A 21,107-nucleotide genomic window follows, 5' to 3' on the forward strand; every position below is an offset into this window, starting at 1 on the left:
CTCCACACGATTACAGCCATTGTAATACAGTCATTACAGCACAAACCAGCACTTAAACCTCCCCCCACCTGCACTTACCATACTCCTTCAACACACAATATGTGGTATAAATTCTCACCACAAGTAAACTTTACAGTGCGGATTTCAAATCTTAAAAAACAGTGAGGTCCGAGCAGAGTAATCACACTGAGTCACAGAGATTGATGTCTGCAGCAGTCTGAGTCACACACAGAACTTCTGGAATAATAGGTAGTTTGCAGGTGTGTGTGTGTGTGTGTGTGTGTGTGTGTGTGCGTGCATGCGTGCGTGCGTGCGTGTGTGTTGGATGTATAATAAGTACAATATGCACTTGTGGATGATGTGCAGACTAGGCACATACATACATACGCACAAAGACAATTTGGACATCTGGAGTTGTTACTGTTTTGTGCAGCTACACAAGGACGAATATGTAATAATTGTAAACAACACCGGTTTTCAGAACTATGCAGTGTTTACATCCATATTTACTCGCTATAGCAGCCTCCATCTCTACATGGCAGCAAACCTTCTCCTCCCGTGCACCTCCATTCTGTGCAAGCGAGTAGGCAAATTAAACATTCCTGCGCAAATCTGCAGCGTGACACCACATGGAGTTCATCTCTGGTAAACTTTGACCGGTGATGTCACATCCAATGACAACAATGCTTGTGTGGTTGACCCCTTTGGCTGCCATTTTCATTGTGAACCTGATATTAGCAGTGTCAAACCAGCCGCTACTTGATAATGTCGAACATGAAAATTATAAACTGCATCTCAAAAAATGCTCGTTGAACAACCACAAACGTAACCTGCACTGCCCTAAGTCAGCGAGCAATGATAATGATAATTCATGTTTATTGTTTGCTTGCATTTCTATACGTGTGACAGGGCCCACATACTTAAGTTAGCATGCTAACTTGCTAAGCCGGCTCATCCTGTCACCAGATACCCCGTTATACCTCAAGAGGTGATGGTGAGTCACTGTAGTTTCCAGCCTGCCCTAATTCCAAAATGAACTAGTCACTTTTGAAGTCTGAAAGATACAAATAATAAATTTTGTTGAGTAACACTGAATGAAAAAATGTAATTGTGTACATGACAAAGTAATAAAAAGGATTATCTGAATTGAGGAACTCACAATAGGAAAATGTTCCATATATTGACTGTAAATATTAAGTATAGGATATTTGTGTTGAGGGGGTTTAATTGGCCGAAGTAGATACAGTAGTTTGAGGTTGTTAGTCAAAGTAAACACAACTTCTCATTATATAAACCTTTGGTTGACGCCTGCACAGGCCTAAATGGCAGACCCCAACCGTGTTCACTGTGTAGATTAAACAAACACTTTGAGTCAGGTCTGGTTTGGACAAGGAGGTGAGCAGTGGAGATGGATAGACTGCAGCACATTTGATCTGCTTCTGGTAACTCGGCTTCGAGGTCCAGCTCTCTCTCTTTTCCCTCCTTCTCTGTCCATATAAAGAGAGAGTGAGCGAGTGAGCAAGAGAGAGAGAGAGAGAGAGAAATCTGGACATATTCCCAGATCTTCAGTTCCTGTTGGGTAATGAGTACATGGGGCTGACACAGGATGAATGTGTGTATGTGTGTGTGTGTTCATGTAATCAGCTCACTCTTGTGAGTGAGTTACAGTAGAGAATAACTTTTTGTGAGGAGTCCATTTATCTGTCTGTCGGTCTGTGTGAATGCCGTGTGGATATTGAAACTGGACAGAGGTGTTCAGCATCAGGACAAACATTCGGTCTTTAAAAGGACCTGAAAGAGTTGAATGAATCAGACTACAGGAATCTATCGCTGGTAGCTACTGGGCCCATTTTGGCAAGAGACACACATACACACACACACACACACACACACTAGTGTCTCCATGACATCAGAGGACATTACATTGACTGACATTTATTTCCTGGTGATTTACTCAAGCATGACCACAATTTGGCCAAACCTAACCTGAACCTTAACCTTAACTTAACCTAAGCTTAACCTACACAATCTTCTCACTCACACATACACGCATGCGCACAGTTCCTCCATCATCACTAAGATAAGGACTGAAAAGTGATGTAAGTCCAGCTCTGAGGAGGGTGGTCTCTCTCTCTCTCTCTCTCTCTCTCTCTCTCTCTCTCCTGCTCTCTCTCTTTCTTTCTGGCTGAATCCCCTCTGAAGTTATGTCTATATTCTGCTCTATAAAGCCTCTTAATCCCCTCCAGCCATCTGTTAATATATGTAGGAGACATTTACACAAGTACATTTAAACACTCCGACGACCTTCTACATCTACAAACACAGCCTTTTAAGGTAAGCTCTCCCTTCCTTTCTCTCTGCCTCACTAACTTTGCCTCCTCTCACTGACTCGGCTCCTGTTTCTCTCCCCCCCCCCCCCTCCCCCCAACCCCAGACCCACCGGCCACACCCCCCTCACTGTGTTTCTACTCTTATTATTTTTTTTTCTGTCTATCTGGCTCTTTCCCCAAGCAAGCACCGCTGGACTCCCTCATGACCAGCAGGCCTCTCTTGGGTTTTCTGCTCTCTCAAACTCATCTAAACAGAGGTTTCATGAGAAGAGCGGCGAACAGGGCAAACAGCCTGTGTGAGGAAGAGAGCAAAGCAAACAAACAGAGGTTTGCAGCGATGCAGAGAGATGGACCCTGGATTTCAGTGTTTTTGTCTTAAGTCAGGCAGCAGAGTGGTGTTTCTGCAGCGTGGCCACATGAAGATGAAGATCCCTCAACTGTTTGTGATTTGGTGGCTTCTGCATGTGTGTCTGTGTGTGTGTGTGTGTGTGTGTGTGTGTGTGTGTGTGTGTGTGTGTGTGTGTGTGTGTGTGTGTGTGTGTGTGTGTGTGTGTGTGTGTGTGTGTGTGTGTGTGTGTGTGTGTGTGTGTGTGGATTGAGAGATGGGCTCCAGTAGTTTTGTCCATATATGGAGGGAGGAATGTGGAGAGAGTGCTGCCATGAATGACTGATCACCCTCTCACACTCCCCTCCCTCCTCTCTTCTGCTAAATTGTCCAGATTTATATTGTTGCCTTCATGTGTGCACACAAAATATACATGATTGCAAATATTTGTTAAGTGTTCATATACACAGGTACACACACACACACACACACACACACACACACACACTCATATACTGTACAAGGGGTCATGCTTGTACAAACACACACATCCTGCTCAGGCAGAGTAGTGTTTCATGTCTGATCCCAATGACATCATCCTGACCCATACTGGCTCACTGACTTGTTAGTTACGTGGGAATGACTATGAGTCTGTGTTGGTGAGAGACTCCTCTTGCTCATCCAGGTGACACTGTGTGAATTATGTGCAACACGTCACCGGTGCAGGGAAACACAGGCGCCGCACAAACGGATGAGCACATCACACCTGTGTTGCTCGGCTGTGTGTGTGTGCCTGTATTTCTGGAATCCTTTTGTCCCTCTGTCAGTCATCTGTTCTGGCTCACTGCATGACCACATGATGAAATATAAGTTGTCAGCCATCCTCTTCACCTGCATCTGGCCTGGATTCAATGGAAACAGATGTTAAAGGAAACAAATAATGATGTCATCCTTGGGTCCAGAGTATTTGAAAATGATGTGTTCCTTGTGTGTGTCTGCACGACTGTCTATGACTGAAATTGTGTTAGTGAAACATGGAGACATGAACGTGTATGTGTGTGTGTATGTGTGAGTGGGGGACTGGAATCAGATACTGTTTCCTATAAGGTAAAAAGAAAAAAATATTGTTTTCTGGTTGGTCCTTATGATTTGTATCTTTGGCTCTGACACTTCACCATAACCCTAATTTTCTTGTCTGAACATCCCCTCTGTTTTTTCCTCTGTTCTTTCAGCCTCTCCTCTCTCGAATTTTTTGCCATGCCTGCAACATGGCTCTACTGTAGGGGTCCGCAATGTAAGAATATGATCAAAGACTAATAAACTAAAATAATTTAAAATACACCTGGAATTTGTGACAGACTTTTGCCCAATACCAAGTGAACTGCTTCCATGCAGTCAAATTGTGATATGCCGTCAGAAACAAACAGAGTCACTGATGTGTGCCTTTGTCCTAGGTTTGTGCAGCATTAAAGGGATAGTACACCGAAAAAATTAAATGTACATATTATCTACTCACCACTATGCAGATGGATGGATGGGTGACGTGTTTGAGTCCACAAAACCCTTTTGGAGTTTCAGGGGTAAACTGTTGCAGCCAAATCCAATAAATTGAAGTAAATGGCGACCACTTCTTCAAACAGAATAAAATAAGAGAAAAAAACACAAAATGCCTCCATACTGCTCCTGTTGTGTCATCCAATTCTCCGTAATCTCAGACATTCAAATTCGACTCGAAACTGTATAATTTACACCATGTTCTTAGCCTTAATGTCCACTGTGATCCAAGCACGAACGTGGCTCTGGAGGAGGATAACAACGGACATTTAGGCCATTTACATGGTGTAAATGATACCATTTTAAGTCACATTTAAAGGTCCAGTGTGTAAGATTTAGATGAAATGAACCATTGACAGAAATCTCCAAAAAAATAATCCTAGGGATGTTTTCACAAGTGTGTTTAATCTAAATTATACAAATTGTTGTAATATTTACCCTAGAATGGGCCCTTTATATTGAAATACTTAATATTTACATCAGGGGGGGTCCTCTCTATGGAGCCAGCCATGTTTCTTGTAGCAGCCTGACTGGACAAACTCAACACCCTTTGAGTTTTTATGAAAATTGAAGGTTACCACAGGTTCTCTCTCATGTTTGGAAGGGGAGAATGAGTTGAGGGGTATTCAGCTGCAGCATGCAACTTCACCACTAGATATAACTAAATTCTACACACTGCAACTTTAATTGTCCAGAGGGCAGATCGGAGGGCGTGGGATGTATTTTTACAGCTTAGCATGATCTTGCTAGCTGTTCCAGGATTACCACCCTAGCTTTAAGGAGAAGACATAGTGACACATAATTTGATTCATGTCATTCATTCATCATCATTCGTCATTAAGAGCTGTTTTGATGACATTTAGACATCCATGCTCCTCTCGTGAACTGTATCCATTAACTTGTTTTCTAGCCCCCACAGCAGGTCAGAATTTCAGTTTGTGTTTAGTTTAAAACCACCTTAGCAAATGTTAGCATACGTACTCGGGTAACTAAGATGGTGAAAATGTTTTACAATAGAGCTCATAGAAAGTGAGGGATTTCAAATATGGTAAATTATACTTCAAAACAACGTTTTCATTGTAGACATTTCACATTGATTAATGTTCTATCTAAATAGGGCACAACATTAATGAATGTGATTAGTAACATATGTGTTGACCTACTAGTTCATGTCAAAATGGCTGCTGTGAAAAGGGTCAATAGTGTAAAACACAATAGCATATTTAAAACCGAAAATGAAGAAAATTTAAAGCAGAAGGGGAGGATTTGATATGAATAATAATTTGGATGAAACAAGCAAAGGGGTGCTGCTTAGCTCACACTTTGAGATCTGGTGGAGCACTACACTCACTGTCTAATGGATTATTTTGGATACAAACAGTTATGGACAGAGGAGAATGTTAAGGAGAAACAAAAAGAGGGAATTTGCAAGAAGTTAAATTCATAGAATACACTGTTATTGAAAATGTTTGATTTATTGGATTAACACTGTTTCTTGTTGTTCTATATTGTGTATTAAACCTGGATTTTTACACACTGTGTCTCTGTCTATCTCTCTCTCTCAAACACAAGGACACACACACATAGACACACACACATAGACACACAATCATACACACACACACACACACACACACACACACACACACCAGGATTCAACGGAGGCCTGCTCCCACGTGAACTGCATGACATCATATGATCTCATTACCGAAGCAGTTGAGCCTGACGCACAGACCTGCAGAGACATGACCTGCAGAGAAACACTGACATAGAGACAGTGAAAAACACATATCAAAGTCGGCTGCTGCACTATTATTTCAATACATGATCACATATAATACATGTATTTTTTTTACATTGTAAGGGGTACAAGTGTCTTTGCCGATACTCTCATTTTACCCTCTTTTCTTACGTTTACTTTGGCAACACATGAAAGCGAAGTGGGGGTGAACACATCTCAACAGTATTCAGGAGAAATGGTTTCTTCAATAATTTACTATATACAAGCTTCCCATCTATAGTTATACCTGATATACCATATATTCTGAAGCATTTAATACCTTTTGGGATGAGAAGATATCCTTTTCTTTTTGTGCAGCAGTAAATGTCCTTTTCTGAGGCATTAGTTATCTTTTCTGGAGCATTAGATCTCCAGTTTTGGGGAATATTTTCAATATCCTTATAAAGAATCAAATATCCTTTTCTGAAACATGAGATATCCTTTTCTGCAGCATTAGAAATCCTTTTACTGTGACATTAGAAATCATTTTTCTGGAGCATTACGTTTCTTTTTCTGGAGCACTCAAACAGGGTTGTCTCCATGATGGTGATGTGATGTGTAGGAATCTCAATGGATGAAGAAGACAGAAAAGAAAATATGATGAAAGAAAAATATGGAATGGGTCAGAATCAATTGTTCATGTTTTCTTTGGCTTTGGTGTCCTTGGCAACAATTCAGTTTCACTTCCCGATAAACAGTGTCCACTTAGCATAAAATTCCTTGTCTTGCAAAATCCGACTTATTCAACAGCTCCAGCAGTGAGACCTGAATGCCATCCTTCAGTGTTCTCCTGATTTATTCAATACAACAAATAATTGTTTAAATATTACAAAAGAAAATCATCCAGATCTCACTTTTTCCGCAGCGTTAGATATCAAGTGTGTGTGTTATCTAACATACGTGTGTGTGTGTGTGTGTGTGTGTGTGTGTGTGTGTGTGTGTGTGTGTGTGTGTGTGTGTTTGTTTGTGTGTGTGTGTGTGTGTTTGTGTTCGTGTGTGAGAGGGGGAAAGAGAGACACACTGTCTTAAACAAGTGTGAATTTACGTATGTAACTGAATTATGTTTTGTTTTTAACATGGTATAATATACTGGATGTACATTATATATGTTGACATGTACAAACTTCCTCAAGCTAATCTGTTCAGATAAGGGTTGGGTGGAGTTTATCATGTCATACATAATGAATACTACAATAATTAAAATACTTATAAATGGATTTATGATTGATAATATCTCAATGACTGACAGCTTACAGTTTTTTTCGATTGCATAAACACTAAAATCAAAAGTATTACACAATTATCAAAACCTTACACTCAAGGAGCATAACATGAGCCCAGATCTGCACCACTATAAGCACAATGTCAGCTTCACACTTTTTGCAAAACAATACACACAGTGATCTGCAAAACACTAAACACACTTGTACACATTAGACACAGAAGTATATGAAGATGTCACTTCCTTGCAATTCCTAAGCACTGATTGTCAAATGACCACCTCATTAGCCAATTGGTTAAACACAGCCATCGGGTGTGAAAACACAGGATTGCTTAATTTTAGACACACCTATCAGGTTTAAACACTATACAAATGCAGCAGGTGAGTTCACCTGACTTCAACCAAAATGGAGCTCGTGCTCAAAAAAGAAGAAGAGTGAGGGTGAGAGGGGGAATCCATGGAGGAGGAGAAGGCTGCGGCATGAGTATGTGGAGGTATGTATTGTTCTCTTTAGCACTGTGATGTTGCATACTTCACACGTAACCTTTATAATGTAAATGTACTGTATACCAGACCTATGCTGAACTACACAATCTTGTCTTTCACTGTATTTCGGAGAGTTTTACAGATGGATGCTGAAGAAATCCTGCATGAATTCATATACACATGAGGCAGGGTTCAACCTGACATAAGCAAGTAGGAGAAACAGAAATATCATTGGCCACGGGGCTATAATCAGTGTCCCAGGGCAACGTGGGGGTAACATCACCCTTTCCACTGCCATTACACAGAATGGGGTCCTCCTCCGTCACGCCAGTAGGGGCCCTTACAACACACCTCACATTCTCACATTTTTGGAGCGATTGCACAACATCGTCACAGCAGTAAACCACATGCACTAGATGCAATACACTGGCATATGGGACAATGTGTCATTCCACCGCTCTGCTCTGGTCCAGAACTGGTTTCAACACCATCCACAGTTTACAGTACTATACCTTCCACCATACTCTCCCTTTCTAAACCCAATCAAAGAGTTTTTCTCTGCATGGGGGTGGGGGGTTTACGATCTCCGGCCCCAGGCTCAGGTACCCCTCATTGAAACCTGTACTGGTTTCAATGAGGGGTACTGAATTTTCTGCTTGTCTGATATTTGCTGAGCTTACAGTGTTATGCACACTCCTGTAGTAGCATGAAAACTGGGACATGTTTTGTTTTGATTCTCAATGTTGACTGATTCGGGAATATGGAGAGAAATAAATTATATCTTCATGAGTCTGCAGCATTGGTGTTGAGTAGAGTTTGGGGAAATTATTGTCTATTTGCACTTTCTCTGTGTACTTCACTTACAGGACTCTTATCACTGAGAACTGTAATTGCTAAAAGTGTTTTAGGTTAGTAGCAGCAGTGTGTAACTGGCTCAAACAGAATTAAGTCATATGAAACGTGTATGTTTCATATGGTAACAAAATATGGTTTTGATAAATTAGTGTATAGTTTTTACAAGAGTGTTTCATTTTGCAAAGGATCTGAGGTGTTCTTCTGATTGGGTGTGTGTTTGTGCCAATTGTGTTTAGTGTTTTGAAACACCGGGGCCTGTTTTGAAAATCGTGCTTAAGCAATCGAGAAAAACTGTAACTGACACTATCTGAAGTGTGTGACAAGTTTTTTACAACCCCAACCATTACATAATCATCCTGAGCTGTATTTTCACACTTTTCTAAAGTCACTGTGCTCTCATCTTAATCTAATTTTGTTGTCTCACACAAAATGTTGCTACAGCTCCTGTAGTTCAAAAATTACCTCAAACCCTCACATATGAACTTGAATAACACTTGAATGTACACCGAACACCATCACACACAGACACACACACACACACATTGACGCTGCCTGGACACACTTGCAAAGACAATACTTCCGTTTTCAGGGTAATACACAGGGTGTTAGCTGTCACACCCTCATCAGTCATGCTGTTCAGTGGAGGGTAGTGTGTGTGTTTGAGGGTGTGGTGGGCAGTATGAGCAATTCAATGTTAACACTTCTGTCCGCAGCTACGCATTTATCTGCACGTTATCAAGCATTTAGTTGATGGTCTTAACTTGGAAGACTATGTTGAGTTAGGTGTGTTATCTTACAGATTTTGTGTCTTTCTTAAACTTACTTTATGACACGATATGCATCAGCTTTCGTATTGACTTAAAACAGATAGCCTGGCGCTGTCCTTAGGTAAATCATTCATCTAGTAGCACCTGAGCTTAACTTTTAACACATAATAACATGTATAAAAAGTAATACAAGTTTTACAAGAGAGTCTTTTAGTAAACCAAACAACAAGTCAAATAGCCCATTGGAAAATCTGCTGTTTTCAGTTTTTCTACATTATTCTGGTAGGAGGACTTTTTATTTCTGGAAGGAGTTGGGACATTTAGTTGGTGTTTACAGTATTAATGCTAAGCTAAGTGTCCTGTTCTAGATTGGTATTTCATCTGAAAATATTAAGCGGTATCAGTACACTCATTTAACCCTTAGTATCGATGAATAAGCATTTCCCTTCTTATGCACTTTAGTTTGCAGCCTAAGATCTAAATGGAAATCCTGAGCAATAGGCTATGTCTGTCGTGTGTGTATGTGTGTGTGTTTGTGTGTGTGCGTGTGTGTGTGTGTGTGTGTGAGTGTGTGTGTGTGTGTGTGTGTGTGTGTGTGTGTGTGTGTGTGTGTGTGTGTGCGCGTGTGTGTGTGTATGTGTGTGTGTGTGCGTGTGTGTGAGTGTGTGCGTGTGTGTTTGTGTCTGTGCATGTGTGTGTGTGTCATTGGCCACCAGAAACAGGCACAGACTGTAGGACCATTTTTGGTGCTTGGTTTCTTTCCATCGTCACACCATCATGCTTGCCCCTCAGTGAGGTTTAGCTCAGACACAGGAACAGTCTGGAGGAAGTTCAGACAGAACAGGAGGACCAGACAAGATAGAGGCTACTCTGTGCTGATAGCTGACCTTCACATGAGGCTGTGCAGGGATCCCAGTCAGAGTTCACCCTCTTTCCTGACTGACATATCCGCTATGTGTTTTTGTCACTCAGCAAGGAGTGGCAGTGTATTGCCACTTCCTAATTGAGGCTGGGCTGAAAATAAGTTTCAAAAAAGGTTCAAGTTAACAACACCATCTTCTTTACGCAAACTAAATTCAAAGAGATGTGATGACAGCACTTACATGATGTAAGGACTCAATGACCTTAGCATATGTCTTAAGGGCATGAGGATGTTTAACAGTCCTTATTATGTTGAGGGATGTTGGAGCAGCTCTCATTTAACAGAGCCAGGACGAGGTAGGAATTCCTCACATTCCCTGGCTACAGAACATTTGTTCTGCATTTACAAGAGTTTAGATATGAGCTCATTGTTCCTTTTTAAGAATTAGTGAAGTAGGGCTCAGATGAGTCGAGAATTTACAAATTTATGATGCTATAGTGTCCCCTAATGGCCATTTTGTAGAGTGCATTGAGAAACCTTAAAGAAAAACCTCCAGACCAAACCTCCAGAACCAGACTCAGTGTGGGCAGCCATCTGGTTGGTATAAGAGGAGAGATGTGGGGGAGAGGGGAGAGATAGGTAGGGGAGACCAGGAACAGTTGTGATGTCAAGCGCAACTTAAACCAGCCTCTTTCTGTTGCTTTAATTCCCAGTGATGAATTCTATATCGTGACAGAACGTCTTCTAACAAACAATTGTGAAAGTAATCCCACAGCGTGTTGGAAACAGCCTTTTCAAGGATTTTGGAAATTAAGGGAAGGTTTGATATCTGTGTTTAGCTAGCTGAAACATCTGGGTCAAAAGTGGGTTTTATAGCAGAGGTTTAATTATAGCTACCTTAAAATTCTGTGATATAACAAAGACCTATACATCTTATTTAATATGGAACTATCAATTATAGGAATAACTTCCTTAAAATGTATATTTGAGGTTTGGTCAACAGACAAGATAATGGTTTGGATTAAGAGAACTGTGAAGTCAGCTCAGAAAGATCTATTGAAGAAAAGTCTTATTATAAATCTGGTGCTACAGTGGGTTCTATGGTTTCTGCACTGGACTGTGAATCTGTGCTTTTGATGGGGAATCTTATCCCTGATTGTTATAATTCAGAGAGCTTCCTTATTAGATATCAGACTATCTTTCCAGGCTAGGTGAAAATCGTCTTTATTGTTGTAGCATCACTCTCTAGGTCACGTTAATTCCGTGATGTATTTGAGAATTATACCATGGAGTTAATCTCTGATTTGTTTTCTTCTTTTTTAGAGGGGAGACAGTGTCCATGGTTGTTGTCAATGAGGAGACTGTACTACTAACTAAATCATCAACTTGTAAAGAAGTAAAGCTGGGGGAAGCCTGTGCCAAACATGACACATGGTGTTGAGTAAATAACAAAGGAATTCTTTCCTTTGTTATGTTTACTGTATTATTTGATAAACACAGACTTTAATAGTATTTCTTTCCAAAATCTGTGTAATTGTTAATAGTAGATTCAAATTTGGTTAAAATGATCAGATAAAGGAAAGTTCTTCCACAAAATGAAACAGGACAAAATTGACAATAATCTGATTTATAAAGTACTTTTCCACTATCGACTGCTCAAAGCATTTTTCGCTACCATAATGGTAAATGGTCTGTATTGATATAGTGCTTTTGTTGTCTTGATGACCTTCCAGAGAACTTGACTTTTTACACATGCATTCATACAATGCATCTATTTGCAACACTTTCATTTTAACATATCATTGACACACTGTTGGCACAGCCATCCGGGCCAATTTGGGGTTCAGTGTCTTGCCCAAGAACAAATCGGCATGGGGATGGGGCTCAAACCGCCAATATGACCCACTCCACCCCACACATATTTAAACAGTACTTATTCTATACACAGCCCTTCTGTAAGACACAAACACACATTTTTGCCGGTTGGCCTTTTTCACAAGACACATTTAGTTATAAAACAATTAGAATACACAATTTCCCCCTGGGATCAATTACATATTTCTGATTCTGAATAGCAGAGCAAATACGGCTAAATTCCATTTGGTTGCTTCACCTTCAGGGTGCTCTTTTAACATAAGGACACTTGAATAGAGTGTAATGGTGTTAGTAATATCGAACATTACACTATTTCAGAATTCCCAATTTTACTGAAGTTACATATGTATTCATCAATATATACTGTTCCTTATATACCAAAAGTAATCATTATTGATCGCCAAGTGATATTATTTTATTATTGGATCAATATCATCCAATATCTATGGGCTGATGTGAAGAGGGGGTGATGAAGGACAAAAACGTTCAGCCATAATGACACTTCCGGATGCAAGGGTTATGAATATTGAATATTCCCTCAATACATTATTATTATTACTATTATTACAATTTTTTTATTATTATTATCAGCAGAATGTTGTCCACATGTTGAATGAATCAAACAGCACCCCTACGGCATGGATACGGATGATGTTGCACTGCTGTCGCGGATCATCATATAGAACTACATTTCCCAGCAATCACCTTAAGCTTGAAACATGAAAACTGCGATCAAATAATTTTTATAATGATACAATGGAAATCGCTATTATGTGTCGATGGCTTCATATTGTAAAAATACACACAGAAGCAAAAAATAATTTGTTTGTAAAAATAAAATATATTTTCCTCGTCCATATGACGAAGCGGAAGTGATCTCTACTTCCTTTCCTCCATTAGGTGAGTGCGTGGTGGGAGCGCGGATTCTCCGTCTCTCCGTTGAACAGACTGATTTAACGTTTTTTACTCGGAATCTTGGTAACGAATTAACACGAATAACACTTTTGTGTGTTTATTTACAGATCGCAGCCATGGGCCGCCGACCAGCCCGATGGTGAGTCCTCTGTTCCCTCGTTAAAGAGCAGGGCCAGATGAGAGCAGCTCGGAGGAAAATGGCAGCGGCTCCGGGTCGCACCATGTGCCCAGTGCTGACGTGCCGGCCGGCCGGCCTACTGTCTGACCGCCTGGTTACTGTCTTATCGTAACACGGTGCTCTCTGTGTTAGTCTCATGTGTTAACTTAGTGAGTGCCTGTCCGTATAGACTCTAATGTCGTTATTGCCAGAAAAGGCTAGCTTGTGGAGCTAATAGCAGCTAGCGGCTAATGCTAACACGCCATTCCCAGACATCGTCTGTGTAAATATGATGCACTTCATATCCTAGTTAAATCTCGGCGTGTGAGTACTACTGGTGGTTTTAGATAACAACCTTAATGCCTTGTAGCGGTGGAACCCTGGTTACAGGTTAAAACACCAGAGAAGTCTAACATTAGTGAATATATGAATCTGAGGATCTGTTGCTCTTGAAAACCCTTGACTCTACAGTTTCTACCATAATGAGCTACATTAGAAAAATAAGCCTCCTGCATGCTCAGTTACTGTGGATATAACTACAGAGCACAATTGTAGCAGTATGAGGCTGATGATAATCAATATATTGTTATCACCAGCATATCCTACATGAATGCTAAATCCATTCCAAAAATATTGACTAGTTTTCTGAACCTTGTTCCTTAAACTATTGAGCACATCCGTTACACTGTGTGATCTGTTCTGATTCAGTTTGACTCAGACTTATTAACACCATTCTGTTTTTAGTGTAGATGATGAATTGTATTCCTAAATTATAGCTGTGTCCATTTCATAGCATTGTTAGTACTAACCTGCTGTGGGAATTTACTGAGGCAGTGACCATTACATGTTGCGATCTTAGTAGGAGCTAATTGGCTTTGGGCTTAAGACAGGAAAAGTCTGTTCGTAACTTTACTGGGAATTATTGACACTAACAAAAAATTATCACAATAGCAGCTTAAATGACACTAGCTTGGGTAAATGGTAGACATTTCAACCTCAATGTCTTTCACAGCTACCGTTACTGCAAGAACAAGCCCTACCCCAAGTCCCGTTTCTGCAGGGGTGTGCCTGGTAAGATATCTGCTCTTCACTTGACATCTGTGTTGTCCTGAAAAAAAATTTTGGAAATGACTTCACACATTAAAACCCTATTGCTCTAATTGGAACCATTAGGTCTAATTTAATTAACATTTCATCTGAGTTGGCACAAAACTAGAAAAGATTATGTCAAGTAGTCTGTGTAGCTGCATTTTGTTAAGACAGATGTGACCAAAATTTGATTGTTAATTTCAGAATCTGCCGTTTTCATATTATAGTAGAAGTAGTTTGTTAGGAAGCTCTGAACAAATTGTCATTAATACTATAACAACGTATTAACTGTGGCATATTTCAATGTTCGAGTTTCATTCAGGCTAACCAATCGATAGGTTGAAGGTGTGATTTCATTCTGCCACAATTTTCAGTTTGTCCTACTTTTTGGACCTGAGGGATTTGCATGATCTGCTAATGATAATTCTGCATCCTAAGCTGACCAGTTCTCCCTCCCACGTGTCTCTGGTGTGCAAATGATGTGGAAAGAGTTGTCATGCATCCCACTTAAACTGCAGCTTATTAAGCCGACTGGTCTTGCTGTAGTGCGGTTCCAGTGTGCAAAGGCTGCAGACAGTGACTCAGTGGTTGTGTATGTTCTCAGCTGGGAGGTGCTGAGTGCTTTAAGGGACCACTGAGACAAACCCCTGAGACAGTTAATCCTTCTCATAAACTCTCACATGTTGAGTGTATGATTTCAGAGCTATGATACAGGTGTTCTCTGTATCAAGTAATGAGTATTGATCTGTGGTAAATTGTCTTGCCTGTTCTCTCATCTTCCTCTTTTCCTTGTATTTAGATCCCAAGATCAGGATCTTTGACTTGGGAAGGAAGAAGGCCAAGGTAGATGAGTTCCCCCTGTGCGGCCACATGGTCTCTGATGAGTACGAGCAGCTGTCCTCAGAAGGTGAGTAGTTCAATAAGCTATTACCAAACATGTAGATGGTCTTGCATTGAAGTGTTTATTTTAACTTAGCTAAGTCCAACTTGAACAAAAAACCTACTGTCACCACAATGGGAGCGTTGGGGAGAATATAACACAAATTTACCCCCAAATTCTTTAAAGTAAATGATAACTGATCCACCTTTGTATAGGCCCAGTACAGATAGTTGTCATATCAGAATCAGCCGTTTTCATATTATAGTAGAAGTAGTTTGTTAGGAAGCTCTGAAAACTCATTAATACTATGAGAACGTATTAACTGTGGCATATTTCAATGTTCAAGTTTCATACAGGCTAATAAGGTGACATGGGGCTGCACAGATTTTTTTTTTCTCTTCCCTGCATCCAATCGATTGGTTGAAGGTGTGATTTCATTCTGCCACAATTTTCTGTTTGTCCTACTTTTTGGACCTGAGGAATTTGCATGATCTGCTACTGAAAATTCAGCATCATAAGCCGACCAGCTCTCCCTCCCATGGGTCTCTGGTGTGCAAATGATGTGGAAAGAGTTATCCTGCATCCCCTAAAACTGCAGCTTATTAAGCCGACTGGTCTTGCTGCAGTGCGGTTCCAGTGTGCAAAGGCTGCAGACAGTGACTCAGTGGTTGTGTATGTTCTCAGCTGGGAGGTGCTGAGTGCTTTAAGGGACCACTGAGACAAACCCCCGAGACGGTTAATCCTTCTCATAAACTCTCATATGTTGAGTGTATGATTTCAGAACTATGATACAGGTGTTCTCTGTATCAAGTAATGAGTATTGATCTGTGGTAAATTATAAACTTTTTTTGCATTGAACTGTCGATATTCCTTGGAGTTTCCAATAGTCAATATCACTGAATGTGCATCATACTCCTACGGCAGAGTTGACAGTAACTAGCAGCTCAACGTGGGAAGTCCGGGCGACAGCCTGCTCTGTCGAGGGCTTCTCAACTTCACCTATGGCTGTGGATTTTACCAGTAAATTGGAAAGCGTAGGTCCCTGTGCGACAGTAGCACGTTAGTCACAATTAATAAGCATTAACATTGGATGCACAATGAGTATGCACTCCCCCGAGTGCATGATAAGTCGTAAAGCTGTTTTACAGGATTATAAAATTCAGGTTTAGATGTAATAATCTTAGTGTTTTAACTTATTGGGCATGTAACTAGATGATAAAGGAGCAATTAACAGAATTGTGATGTAAAACTGGGAAAACATTTTCATTTTATGATGCCTTTAAATGTTCTTTAAACAAACAGGCCACAAATTCAATGGAAGCATTTAATAAAAGACTCCCATGAATCATGTTGTATACTTTAAATGCAGTCTGTCCCAGCTGAAGTTGAGGCACTGATTTTTATCCTCCCTCCTCACTCTTTCTGTGTAGCTCTGGAGGCTGCTCGTATCTGTGCCAACAAGTACATGGTGAAGACCTGTGGTAAGGATGGTTTCCACATCCGTATGCGCCTGCACCCCTTCCATGTCATCCGCATCAACAAAATGTTGTCCTGCGCTGGAGCTGATAGGTGAGAATCTGTTGTTGATGTAATGAGTGTTGGGTTACATTCTGGTGGGCATCAATATTTAGAGACCAGTGATCAGAAAAATGGATTGTGATTATTCTTAATTCAGAATGGCTGTTTAAAACCCATTTTCCAATCGGGGTCTTACTATTGTGTTGTACTTGGCTGTTGAAATTACTGCATTGTTTTGTGTTCGTAAAAGTTTTATCAAAATCTGTAAATCTTCTGGTTCCCAGGCTCCAGACTGGAATGCGTGGTGCTTTTGGCAAACCCCTGGGCACTGTGGCCCGTGTGAGGATTGGTCAGGTGATCATGTCCGTGCGCACCAAGGCCGGGAACAAAGAGCATGTGATAGAGGCTCTGCGCAGAGCCAAGTTTAAGTTCCCTGGACGCCAGAAGGTAAGGCAGCACATGGTTGATCTCAACACTCAAACCTTGTGGTGTCTTTATTATTTAAAAGTTTAAATATTGTGACGTGGAAAGAGTTATCATGCATACCCTAAAACTGCAGCTTATTAAGCCGACTGGTCTTGCTGCAGTGCGGTTCCAGTGTGCAAAGGCTGCAGACATTGACTCAGTGGTTGTGTATGTTCTCAGCTGGGAGGTGCTGAGTGCTTTAAGGGACCACTGAGACAAAGTTTTTCTCAATGCTCTTACTCAAAGGGCATTGTACTTCTTGTTCTGTCATTTGCCTTAACTTACCCCTGTCATCGTTCTCACCCTCAGATCCATATCTCCAAGAAGTTTGGCTTCACCAAGTTCAACCCCGATGTATTTGAGGAGATGATGGCTACGAAGCGTCTGATCTCAGATGGCTGTGGGGTGAAGTACATCCCAAGCAGAGGCCCTCTGTCCCGCTGGAAGGCTATTCATGCTGTATAGACGTTCTCAGAGGCAACCAATAAAAGTGGGTTTGATTACAAAAGTGAAGAACTTGACTTTATTTCACTGAAATTCTATTTATGAAATGTAAACAGACTCGGCCCGTGGTATAGGACATTTTCAAAGCAAGTAGAAATGCATGGTCTTGACATAGTTATTACTAGGGCTAATCAATATTAGGAAAACATGCAATATGTATAACACTTGTTTAAGGGTCCTTTCATACATGTTTGGATGGTGAAAAATATTTTTTTTTTGTCTGTCAAGCCAAACAACGCGCTTCCATCCTACATTTACTTACATTTCAATACTATTGTTTACTCAGTCTGAGTTACACGTGTCCAATCACACAGACGAAAAGAGCGAGGGTGAGGCAGAGCGAGATTTGCCGGAGCTGCCTCAGTTCTGTTCTCTCTATTCTCATTTTCCGCCAATCGTTCATTGACGGAAAAACCTGTCCATGACCCGAATATCTTTAATATCTTACGGCCAAATATATTGACATGCAGATCGTAAATGTCATGTGAACACAGGCCCAGGCAAAGACCGGATTTCATTAAAGTTTTACACTGTACTGACCCTTTCATACTGACTTAGACCAACTAAAGGCCCACAAATCTATAATGACACATGAGTAAAAGATGGACTGAGATATTTACACACTTTAACCTAAATGGCGTGAGAGAATTATGTAGCCAGCACTGGCCCGTGTGAGGATTGGTCAGGTGATCATGTCCGTGCGCACCAAGGCCGGGAACACAGCATGTGATAGAGGCTCTGCCCAGAGCCAAGTTTAAGTTCCCTGGACGCCAGAAGGTAAGGCAGCACATGGTTGATCTCGACACTCAACCGTTATGGTGGTTTAAATATTGTGACGTGAAATACTTGGAGGAGAGAAGTGGAAAGAGTTATGCATCCCCTAAAACTGCAGCTTATTAAGCCGACCGGTTTTGCTGCAGTGCAGTTCCAGTGTGCAAAGGCTGCAGACAGTGACTCAGTGGTTGTGTATGTTCTCAGCTGGGAGGTGCTGAGTGCTTTAAGGGACCACTGAGACAAAGTTGTCCTCGAGGCTCTTCCTCAAAGGGCATTGTACTTGTTCTGTCATCGTTCTCACCCTCAGATCCATATCTCCAACGAGTTTGGCTTCACCAAGTTCAACCCCGATCTATTTGAGGAGATGATGGCTACGAAGCGTCTGATCTCAGATGGCTGTGGGGTGAAGTACATCCCCAGCAGAGGCCCTCTGTCCTGCTGGAAGGCTATTCATGCTGTGTAGACTTTCAAAGAGGCAACCAATAAAAGTGGGTTTGATAACAAAAGTTACAACTTTGACTTTAATTCTATTTATGAAATTTATTCAGACGCGGCCCGTGGTATAGGGAATTTTCAAAGCAAGTAGACATGGTCTTGACATAGTTACTAGGGCTGAACAATATTAGGAAAACATGCAAATATATAAAACTGGTTTAAGGGTCCTTTTCATACATGTTTGGGCAATGAAGTTGTTTTTTTGTCTGTCAAGCCAAACAACGTGCTGCCATCCTACATTTACTTTACAATAATACTGTTTTCACCCGGTCTTAGTTTACACGTGTCCAATCGCACAGACGAAAAGAGAGAGGGTGACTCAGAGGGAGATTTGACGGAGCTGCCTCAGTTCTGTTCTAATTTTCTATTCTCATTTTCTGCCAATGATTCATTGACAGAGAAACCTGTCCATGACCTGATTATCTTTAATATATGATTGGCCAAATATATTGACATGCAGGGCATAAATGTCATGTAACCACAGGCCCAGGCAAGGACTGGATTTCACTAAAGTTTTACTGTGTACTGACCCTTTCAAACTGACTCAAACCAACTAAAGGCCCACAGATATATGACACGTGTAAAAGATGGACTGAGATATTACACACTTTAACCAAAATAGCGTTAGAGAATTATGTAGCCAGCGTACTTACTACAGGGAGATTCTATCACAAACCCAAATAGACACCATCACGTGAGCACACTGATCACTACCACTTGTACTGCAAGGACAAAACCACAACACTGTTTTCGGCCTACATGCAAAGTGGTGTGATCCCACAACTACTCCCTGTAGGTCGTCCAACTGCCTAAACAAGGAAAAGAGTGAGTTAGTTGGTACAGGGTCACAATAAATTAAAAAACAATCAATACGATTTAAAGGTTGAACAGTCCATCAGGAATGTGATGCATGAGATGTCGGACCAACAGGATAAAATCAACGCAGAAACCAATGGTCAGACTACAATGGAATTTGGCAAAGCAGCAGTCTGACACCTGATCTGCAAAGAGGGGGAGACGAGGTAATTTATCAAGCTGCAACCAAATACATTAGAGGGGATCACCCTTTACATTGCTATTAAATATTCCCTTCCTCAATATGGGGCCCTACTTTACAGTGTCCATGGATGGCTGACTGTACTGTGGCTCAAACAGGGGAGAGGCGAACCCTGAATCTTCACTCAGAGACACCATTAGATTTCAAGCAATTAAATAAAACATCTTTCTCCCAGTCTCCCTTACCTGCAGAAACACAGCAGTCACCACCTACCAGGCATCAGACACAGAGGCAGTAATTGCCAGCACCTTATAAAAGTGGGGAGCTCCCCAATCCCACCTACCAGGGCAGTGCGCTAACTCCTAGCTGGCAACCCTCACATACACATACATACCTGTATGTAACAGGTGCATCTCAATAAATTAGAATATCATGGAAAGGTTAATTTATGACCGATGACAGGAAGAGACTGGACCGACTGATTAGGAGGGCCAGCTCTGTCCTGGGATAACCACTTGACCTAGTGGAGGTGGTGGGACCGAGGAGTATGATGGCGAAGCAGTATTCTCTCATGGAAAACCAGTCCCACCCCTGCAGGACACCATCACAGCCCTGGGCAGCTCCTTAAGCAAAAGACTGATCCACCCTAAGTGTCTGGACAACAGGCTCTCAGTAAAACTACATGCACCACCACTATGGACCGTCACTTTACCATTATCAACTGTGCAATATTCACTGTACTATATTAATTTCTATAAGATTTAAGTGCATTATAAACTGTTATGTGCAATCCATTCACTGTACATATTCTGACACATAATATATTTATTTACACTGTATACACAGGTTTCATCACATTTATATTTTTCTATATATTTTTGTACATTTCCATTTCTTTATATTGCTATACCCAAGTACTGCATGCTAGATGATGTCTTCTGCTGCTGTAAGATTGCAAATTTCTCTAAAAAAATTACTTCTTATTGTTAAGTCATTCATGTTTGTCTGTGCATCTGCTCGCACTCTTTCACTGGTTTAATCAACAACTGTGTCATTTGGGAGTACTTATATTATGCACATACACCCTATGGCTTTACATCTCAAATATCTAAAACATTGCTATTAGCTAGGTATCGGTCAGCCTACTTGTGTACCCCTGAGCAGGACAGTTGCAGACTGAGCAGGTAGGTGTGTCCTTCTGCTGGACGGGCGTGGTTATATCCAAACATGGAAGTTCAAGGCAACCTGACTCCAAAA

The 21,107-nt window shown here is 41.0% G+C and overlaps 1 protein-coding gene, 4 non-coding genes and 1 pseudogene across 5 annotated transcripts; all 6 read left to right on the top strand.

Annotated features, from left to right (window-relative positions):
• The first annotated feature begins 13,020 nt into the window (after nucleotides 1-13,020).
• Nucleotides 13,021-17,588, top strand: rpl10 (ribosomal protein L10). The gene is made up of 6 exons (XM_061074927.1): nucleotides 13,021-13,110; nucleotides 14,141-14,199; nucleotides 15,017-15,124; nucleotides 16,528-16,666; nucleotides 16,900-17,062; nucleotides 17,390-17,588. The coding sequence occupies exons 1-6, from the start codon at nucleotides 13,088-13,090 to the stop codon at nucleotides 17,543-17,545; spliced, it is 648 nt and encodes a 215-aa protein (XP_060930910.1). The 5' UTR covers nucleotides 13,021-13,087; the 3' UTR covers nucleotides 17,546-17,588.
• LOC133007908 (small nucleolar RNA SNORA70) lies at nucleotides 14,730-14,862 on the top strand. The gene has a single exon (XR_009680200.1). It is a non-coding gene; the product is annotated as a small nucleolar RNA SNORA70 (small nucleolar RNA).
• Nucleotides 15,690-15,822, top strand: LOC133007910 (small nucleolar RNA SNORA70). Its single transcript, XR_009680201.1, has one exon. It is a non-coding gene; the product is annotated as a small nucleolar RNA SNORA70 (small nucleolar RNA).
• LOC133007911 (small nucleolar RNA SNORA70) lies at nucleotides 17,169-17,301 on the top strand. The gene has a single exon (XR_009680202.1). It is a non-coding gene; the product is annotated as a small nucleolar RNA SNORA70 (small nucleolar RNA).
• A 460-nt stretch (nucleotides 17,589-18,048) lies between the features above and the next one.
• LOC133005101 (large ribosomal subunit protein uL16-like) lies at nucleotides 18,049-18,845 on the top strand (annotated as a pseudogene).
• Nucleotides 18,471-18,603, top strand: LOC133007912 (small nucleolar RNA SNORA70). The gene has a single exon (XR_009680203.1). It is a non-coding gene; the product is annotated as a small nucleolar RNA SNORA70 (small nucleolar RNA).
• Nucleotides 18,846-21,107: the final 2,262 nt, after the last annotated feature.

Source organism: Limanda limanda, chromosome 7, assembly GCF_963576545.1.
Source record: "Limanda limanda chromosome 7, fLimLim1.1, whole genome shotgun sequence".
In the NCBI taxonomy this organism is placed as follows: Eukaryota; Metazoa; Chordata; class Actinopteri; order Pleuronectiformes; family Pleuronectidae; genus Limanda; species Limanda limanda.

Coding starts and splice junctions, on each gene's coding strand:
- rpl10 (XM_061074927.1), top strand. CDS start 13,088: ATGGGCCGCCGACCAGCCCGATG. Junction 14,200..15,016: donor TTTCTGCAGGGGTGTGCCTG/GTAAGATATCTG, acceptor CCTTGTATTTAG/ATCCCAAGATCAGGATCTTT. Junction 16,667..16,899: donor TCCTGCGCTGGAGCTGATAG/GTGAGAATCTGT, acceptor TCTGGTTCCCAG/GCTCCAGACTGGAATGCGTG.